At 30.2% G+C, this 9,117-nt stretch overlaps 1 protein-coding gene across 2 annotated transcripts; it reads left to right on the top strand.

Annotated features, from left to right (window-relative positions):
* The first annotated feature begins 3,632 nt into the window (after positions 1-3,632).
* LOC103307681 (facilitated trehalose transporter Tret1) lies at positions 3,633-8,853 on the top strand. 2 transcript variants are annotated; one of them, XM_029489292.1, is made up of 10 exons: positions 3,634-3,748; positions 3,821-4,213; positions 5,427-5,503; positions 5,641-5,791; positions 6,517-6,905; positions 6,983-7,139; positions 7,243-7,421; positions 7,551-7,816; positions 8,219-8,324; positions 8,389-8,853. In XM_029489292.1, exons 3-10 carry the CDS (start codon positions 5,453-5,455, stop codon positions 8,440-8,442), a joined length of 1,353 nt encoding a protein of 450 aa, XP_029345152.1. In that variant the 5' UTR covers positions 3,634-3,748; positions 3,821-4,213; positions 5,427-5,452; the 3' UTR covers positions 8,443-8,853. The 2 variants fall into 2 exon arrangements, with proteins under 2 accessions (XP_008180272.1, XP_029345152.1); XM_008182050.3 differs by having other exon boundaries at positions 3,633-3,748; positions 8,219-8,853.
* Positions 8,854-9,117: the final 264 nt, after the last annotated feature.

The following is a 9,117-nucleotide window of genomic DNA, read 5'->3' as shown; positions in this document are numbered from 1 at the left end:
TTTCTTTTTTAGTCGTCGATGAGGGCTACCAGGAATTTCGTTTGATGCTAATTCACGAATTAATGGATTTGTGTGGGATATGAGACGATCATGAAAACGCTTATAGAAGTGTTTTGCTTCTTCTTGGACAGTTTTTAGACGGAGATCAGTGTAGAGGGTGAGATTTGATATGTAAGGGGGAGAGTTTGTAATTTTTCTAAGTGTAATATTTTGAAAAGTTTAAATTTTTTTAAGATTTGAGATTTTAGCATTGCCCCAAAGTTGTATGCCATAGGTCCATATAGGTTTGAGAAGGGATTTTTACAATAGTAGCTTAGTGTTTAAGTTTGTGTATTTATTGTTAATGAGGAGTGTTTTAAGCATGCGTAGCCTGGAATTCTGCTGTGACCGTTTAGTTTTAATATGGTGTGCCCAAGTGAGACGGCGATCGAGTGTTAGTCCGAGATATTTAACCGTAGGGGTTGAGGAAATTTGGATGTTATAGAGAGTTACAGCCGGACATTGGGCTTGTTTAAGGGTGAAAGTTGTATGAGTAGATTTGGTTTGATTGATTTTAAACCGCCATTTCCTGTACCAGTTCTCCATTTGGGAGAGATGATTTTGAAGATAAGTGGAAGCTAAAACAGGGTCTGCGCTAGTTGATATTATAGCTTTGTCATCTGCGTAGTCCGCCACTATGGTATTGGGCATAGTAGGTTGGTCTGAGGTATAAATATTGAACGAAACTGGGGATAGAATCCCTCCTTGCGGAACGCCAGCTCTACTAGAATATGCAGATCCATGACGAATTTTAAAGTAACGATCCTCAAGATAAGATTTAATGAGAATGTAATATGTTGGGGGTATATATTTCTTAAGTTTGGATAGCAGCCCTTCATGCCATACTCTATCAAAAGCTTGCGAGATGTCAAGGAATGCACATGTGCAAAATAACTTTTTCTCTAACGCAAAGGTAATAGCATCAACAACCCTGTGAACTTGATGAATGGTAGAATGCTTGGCGCGAAAGCCAAACTGATTGTCCGGTAATATATTATTTGCATTTATGAAGGGAAGAATGCGTTTGAGTATGACTCTTTCCAGAACTTTGGCAAAAAAAGGGAGCAAGCTAATCGATCTATAGGAAGAAAGAGAGTCAAGGGGTTTGCCTGGCTTTGGAATTAGTATTATTGTAGAAAACTTCCAGATGAGCGGAAAATAGGAGAGCCCAACTGAACGCACTTTACTGAGGACCCATGAAAAGTTAAAAATAATGTTTTTGTTATATATCAAATTTTAATAAAATAATGTACCTTTTTGAGATATTTGATATTTGATATTTGATTTAATTGGAAACTGAAAATATCCCTTAACAGTTCAAAACAAATCAAAATTATTTGAAAATTTTATCATGTATAGAATATGGAAATATAAACAACCAGTGAAAATTTCATGTATTTTCGGTCATTTGTTTTAAAGTTAGGTACACCAAAAACAGAAAAAACCAAAGTCGACTTTGTGAAAAATCGATTTTGTGTAAAAATTCCCGTTTTTTCTTAATTTTTCTTTTGTTTTTCACGGTGCTTTTGAAAACTACTGGACAAATTTTACTTTTGACCCCCCAAAGTACCAACTAGATTTACTTTCCTATCAGAAAAGATACTGTTGAAGAAAATCCAAGCAAAACAAAATGTGTGTGCTTAAGACCACACGACAGAAGTGAAAACTTCAACAAGGTGAAATTAATATTACGAAATACAATTTTTTTTGCGTTCTATATTGATAAATTAATAACTTTTACAATGTACTATAAATTATAATTATGTATAAATTACTCCAGTTAAATTTTCTCTGAGTGGCCTTCATTTGCATCATCATACTCTAAAAATTAAACTATATGTTTATGGTAACTGAAATATGAAATGAATATTTTTGAATTGAATGTATTTTCTAAATATCTAAATAAAACTCCGTCAATTGTTCCATATTTCGTCGTACTGTCATTCGGATCATTTGACATATTCAAATTTAATGTTGATATTAAATGAAAAATGCACTAAGGTTTAGATTTATACTATTAATCATTATTAAAATCATATTGTATACGAGTCTGTAATGAAGTACCGAGATACTACCGATACTAGTAAAGTATCGATACTTTTATTGGTCTTTGGTCCTCTCCTTTTTTAAATTAGCCTATCTTCTGCTCAGAGATATAATCTATCTATGTATATAAAAATATCTGATCCCGTTCACTTCGTTGCCCATTAAATTTGCCAACTCTATATGAATAATATGTTTTACATATCACCATGGCAACCATTTATATACAAAACATTCCATCGGAATTTCAAAATAATATATAATTGGTTGCCATGGTAATATGGAGACACACACCGAGCGTTACATAGCCGAGCATGACTGCTCAGGTCAATTCAGTACCCACACAAAGTGCTAAATGCGCCTAAAGAAGTTTTCACTTCAAAAAAAATTTTAAAAAAAATATAAAACACACATCAATCCATACATTCATCGTTCCACTCAGAATCTAAAAATCAGCCAAACGGTCAAGTCGTTTTTGAGTTTTAGCTAGACTGACAAACAGATTTTGATTTATATATATATATAAAAATAGAGACAAAAATGTATAACAATTCATCAATCGAGAGTGGCTGGTCCGATTTGGCTCAAATTTTTTTTAAGATGTTCGTAACTGCCAGGAGAAGGTTTTTACGAAATAAAATTTTAGGAAAATCCACCGGAAATGTAGGAAATCTCAAAACTGTATGTCAAAAATACCACAGTGGCGCAACAGTGCATTATATTATATTGGTTGCTAATGGTTAATCGGGCATGTTTGTTGATTTCATATAATATAAAAATGAATCGCAGAATGTGTTGCTAAGCGCAATAATTCTACTGTATGTGTGTTGTGACTGAACTCCTCCTAAATGGTTAGACCGATTTGAATGAATTTTTTTTGTATGCGTTTGCGTTTATTCATCTGATTTTAGTACGGTTAGCTTAGGTTAGGATTTTGTATTAATTGATTATATCAATCCACCATATGCAGAATACGACAAACTTGGTATAACTTTAATACTTTAGAGTTAAATCATACACTAACGAACATACAACACGGGGTCCGTGATCTACCGCAGGTAGATTGCCTACCTGATAATGTACTGCTGCGAATCAGAATTTTTATTCCGGGCAACGGAAAAGTTAAGATTAATTTTGAAACCATACACCGAATATTAAATAACGAATTGAACAAAGTTTGAGTCACATATAGTTGGTACACTTAATGGGCAACGAAGTGCACGGGTTCAGCTAGTAATATATAAATATTATAATACATAGATATATATTTGACATTTGTGTAAGTGTATTAATGGAATAAAAATTAATCATTTTTAAGTACGTATAAAATTTGACTCACTTCGTGAACTTATTATGAACAATATATTTTCTGTTGCCATATTTTTATTATTTTAATAATACAATTTATGTGATACATTGGTTGGTATTATAATACAACGTTATGAGATGATCACAATTTCAATTATGCTCAATCGTTAAACAAAAAAGGGTAAAATGTACTCGATCACGTGATAGCTGATAATATAGTTCGTATGTTAATAAAGCGCTTGATGTTTGCAGATTAATTACGTATATGCATCAAACCACATAATATTATGTATTTTTAAATTAGTGCAAGTTATAAATTATAAACTGATTCAAATGAACATGCCATAATTACGATTTTGTAAGTTTATTTTACACAATATAATTGTCTGTTTAAAAATATATTTCAAGGATCAATAAATTATATTTTCAGTTCGTGTCCTACTATCGTATTAGCAACACTTGTGTTCCCGTTTATCCGTTATCGCATTTTATAGCTGTTGATAGCAAGTTAGGTACAATACAACAAGGCCATCGCACAGTGTCTTATTTATACATGTTGTGGTATCATCGGTATCGATATTGACACACGGTAAAACCTACTATACGCCTTACCTTCGTACGCTCAAAGCTAATAACTGTCTCTAGAATAAATTCAGATTAGCACTGTTATCCTTTGAGGCACAATGGTATGCGTTTGTCGATTCTACGTCCGTTTCCTAAATTGGAATGACTATTAAGACATCACAACCAGAGCACTGTTCAGTTTGCAATAAGCCCCATTGACTATAGGTATGTATGTCTGAGCACTGTTCCAATATTAAAGGTAAGAACGAAGAAGACTTTTAAAATAATATTCAACTTGGGTTTTTAGGTCGGAAACACTTTTTTTATTTTAAAACAAACATAAATAAAACACTTAGCAAATTCAGATTGCCTAGCCCGTACTACGAAATCTTATAAAATCTTTAATATAAAATCGTTCGCAGTCATTAAATCCTAACCTGTTACCAAAAAAAGATCAAGCTGTTATATTTGACATAGAAAACGAAGAAATACAACTAAAAGAATACATTATAGAAATAGGAAAAATAATTAGGCCAGAAAACATTATATTTGTGTCTAAAATATAAAAAACGCGTGTGTATCACACATAGAAATTTAAGAGTTATAATCACCGATATTACAGTGTCAACGGACTGATAGTTGAAGTCAGTGGCCAAGGAGTTCAAAATAACTCTCTAAAATTGTTAATCCCAACGCATACATGATATCGAGGCCGACTTTTTACAGGTTGTTTATGACGATGTCATGAAGGTGTGTACCAAAATTCAGCTAGGTGGGAATTTTTCCGCGCTGAAAACCTAATATGACAGGACTAGTTATCGACTATCACAAAAAACTGAGTTAGGTATATCACAACAAAAACACTTCTTCAAACTCCGTGTTAGTACTCTGCTAAGTAAAAAAAAACACATCTTTAAGCGCTATGAATATGTGATGTCATAAATAGATGCTAATTGCAAAGTAAATTTAATTAAAGTACACTTATTTTGTTTCAATAATTTATTTATTTGGCGAGGAATTATATAGGTACTATGACACAACATACGAAACAATGTGAACAAAATAAACAAAAGACATTAGAAGTTCACTATAATTTAAAAGATTATAATGGATATTTATACTCAAAATAATTTCTCGCCAAGTAAATAAATTATTGGAACAAAATAAGTGTAGGTACTTTAATTAAATTTACTTGGTATTTCTTTATGATATTATATATAGTCATAGTGCTTAATTATCTGTTGTTTTTTTTACCTAGCCGTTTTTTACACAGAGTTTGATGAAGTGTTTTTGCTGTGTTATAATATCATCTTCAACTTTCAAGGGGAGTTTAATTTAATTAATTAACTTCAAATGCTATCAATACAAAACATATTGACCTTTTATGGTGACAATAACACTATACTAATTGTTCATAATATACTTTGCAATATTTTGTTTTTTTTACCGATTACTATATTTTTAATTTGTAGAAAAATAAAGGATTCTATCCTACAATATGGAAGAAAAAAATAAATATGATTATGGAATCAAATCAACTTTAGCTCAAGTAATTTTTTTAATTAATTAGATCACGCTCCTAAAGTTAGAGAATTAAGAAAGTAATATACAGTTATCATGCAATACATTAAGTATTACTGTAATATAATATTTACAGCTGAAATGATACGAACATTTTAATTACAGTGTTGGGCAATATCAGGACCGTGGTTATTGCATATTGATCTCGGCATACAAGTCATAACATCCACAATAGTCATAGGCACCGTAGAAAACAACGCGTTCAAAGACAAAAACGAATTTTTGACCATAACAAGCGAAGAAGCATCTTGGTTTGGTAAGTATGTCAAAAGTCGACAATCCGTTCAATAAAAATGTTTAAAGTGTATACTGTATTTTCACATTTCATATAATAACTTAATAATAAGAAGGTTCATAGTATATTACATTTTACATATTATTATGAAATAAGTGTTTGGAAAAAACAAATAGTTGAACTTAAAAGGAACTGATTCCTGGAACGAATTTATTTTTAAATAACGGCACTTTGAAGTTTGAACTAATTCCTGTATCCAAAAAAGAAACGAAATTATCCGTTATTTTCAAGATTTCATTTATACAAATATGTAAATAGTTTAATAATTTAAATAAAAAATATACATTTTCTAAGTCTGTGTACGGCCTGAAGTCGGTAATCGTTATCGATTATCGAGGTTTCATCATCAAGTCACTATATTAATATTTCTTATTTAAGGTATATAGAAATCGTTATATTCGCATCGACGGACAATATATAGCGTGAACATTGAACATTATCAAATATAAAGCTAGTTAGAACTTGGGAGTACCATTAATTGTGAATATATTTCAAATGTATAGTTTGTGGTAAAAAATAATATTATAATAATCGGATAATGTGTTAAATTATGTACGACTAGATTGAATGTAAACCTTAAAGTCGTTTTTAACTATTTTTACCTATATTTAAGGAACAAAGAAAGAAATTATTTTTTTTTTAAGAACGTGAAACGGCACGAATTCTAATATTAAATAACATTTCAGGTAGTCTGCAATATTTATTCACACCTTTGGGAAATGTTTTTTCTTCGCTTTTGTTGGACCGTTTTGGTCACAAGAAGTGTATGATACTGACAAACATACCGTGCTTAGTAGCTCAGATCATACTTTATTACGCCAAAAATGTAGAAATGTTGTACGCCAGCTCAATCCTGATGGCACTGAGCATTGGGCTTCTGAAAGCCCCGAGTCTTGGTTACACCGGTGAAGTGTGCGAGCCGAAACTAAGAGGAACCTTGACTTCTACAATGACCATATTTTACTATATGGGAACCATAATATTGACTATGATGCACAGTATTACCAAACAATGGAGATTGACAATGATAGTGGCTACGATGTTTCCAATTATGACCATTATTATATTATTAACGGTAATCGGGTGCCAACGCAATCGATATTGCCGGCGAGCTCATTGATAATCAACAAAAAACCATAATATATGTTTTAGACACCAGAATCTCCGATGTGGTTACTGGCCAACGGAAAACCTTTGAAAGCACAACAAAATCTTCGCAGATTGAGAGGAAAAGTATCGCACGAAAAATGTGAAAACGAATTTCAAGAAATGATTAAATACAGTGTGCCCGCTAAAAGTGACGAACCGAGTACGGAGTAATATAATAAAATTAATATGCTGTGCCACGTGTATATTATTTTGTTCTATTTTATATTATTCATTTGTTTTAATACTTCCTCACATTTTTATAGATGATAAAAATGATACAAATGCTTTGAAACAACTTTTTGAGCCCGAAGTACTAAGACCATTTCGTTTAATGATGATATATTTCTTCTACAGGAATTTATTTTCTTTATTAACATTATTACCGTATTTAGTATCAATATTTAATAAATTTGGAGCACCCGTAAACGTCGAATGGACAATAGTTAGTTATTAACAAACCAGGTTATGGCTTTAAAGTTACATGGCCTGATTTTACTAGTAAACGTAATTTAAATAATATATTTTGTTATTTTATAGATTTTTTTTTTAATGCATTGGATTGTACTTTCAGTCATTTTCAATGAGCCTTTGTATAGTGGGAAGTGTAATGGCAACTTTTCTAATACGTACATTAGGCAAACGATTTCTAACGTTATTATCATTATCGGTTTGCTCCGTTTGCTATATAATTATTGGAGTAATCGGTGTTAATTGGACAAATGCGGAACCATTAAAATCTTGGATAGTACTTATACTTTTTTTTATCAATAATTTAATTTCATCGGCTGGATTAACGCCTATCACATGGACACTTCTCACTGAAATATTTCCTGCAAAGTGAGTCAAAATATATGTATTTAAAATAAAATTTAGTTATTTCATATTAATACAGTTACTGATTCAAAAACTTTTTAAGAAACATTTATTAACAATGTATATTTATACAAATGTACAATGTTGAACATATTAAATATTTTAAATTTTAATTCGCTAAGCTATAATTTTAATATAAATTTCTTAGTGTTACAAGACCATACAAATAATATTACTACTTAACTCATTGCATAATTAGGTGAATATAATATTTGGTCTTTTATTTACTTCATCAAATGTTTGTAGTAGGTAATAGGTATACCTCATCAAGTAATGCTGTTTAAAAATATTAAAATGAACATTTTCATCTTTAAGATTTATTTGTTATTATAAACCATGACATTTTATTTTTGATATTGATTTCAGGAGCAAGAACATTGCATGCAACATTAGTACAGCATTATTCTTTGTGATCACCTTCTGCATGACAAAATATTATCCAGATTATTCACATTTAGTGGAATTTTATAATGTATTTACTATAAATGGTATTATTGGTTTATTTGGCTGTATATATTTCTATTTTTGTTTACCAGAAACCGAAAATAAAACCTTACAAGAAATTTCAGAGAATTTCAAATAGAATTTAAAGTTGAAATGTAAAATTTTTTTCTTCATTATATAACAGTCACAAAGATTTTTGCTCTATCAAAGACAATTTAGAACTGATTTTTTTCACACTTATAATTTTTTTTATTGATTTGTTTTTGTTTATCTAATTTACGTTTTTTCGTACATTTCTGATATTTTTAACCTGTAAATTAAGTCTATTTCAAATGTTAATTTTTCCTGATACAATATTCTTTAAATGTTTATTATTTAAATGTATTCATCAAAATTGTGAAATTTCTTTGTATTATATATTTTATAAACCTTTGTCGTCTATAATTATTAAATAGTTTATCTTTAAATTATATACTACCGCATTTCAAAGACGTAACTGCTGAATGTAAAATTGAGTTTTAATAGTATTAATATTAATAATATAATATAACTCGTAAATATATAATATATTATAAGTACATAATTAAAATGTTACGAAATAAATATCAATAACATCAATATAAATTTTGAGTTTTTTTAACTCATCTGCAGGCAGGGCTTGTGATCCGTTATCAAAATTATTAAAAAACTTTTGATACCTGTTACAGACTTAAAACCGGTCCTTTCGTTATCGGTTACCTATTACCGGTACTATATTTTGTAATATTACTGGTACCTACTTAAGTATTATTACTATACAGGTTGATTCTTTTATCATTTAA

The sequence above is a fragment of the Acyrthosiphon pisum genome, chromosome A2 (genome assembly GCF_005508785.2).
Source record: "Acyrthosiphon pisum isolate AL4f chromosome A2, pea_aphid_22Mar2018_4r6ur, whole genome shotgun sequence".
In the NCBI taxonomy this organism is placed as follows: Eukaryota; Metazoa; Arthropoda; class Insecta; order Hemiptera; family Aphididae; genus Acyrthosiphon; species Acyrthosiphon pisum.
This window is presented reverse-complemented; position numbering and strand designations above follow the sequence as displayed.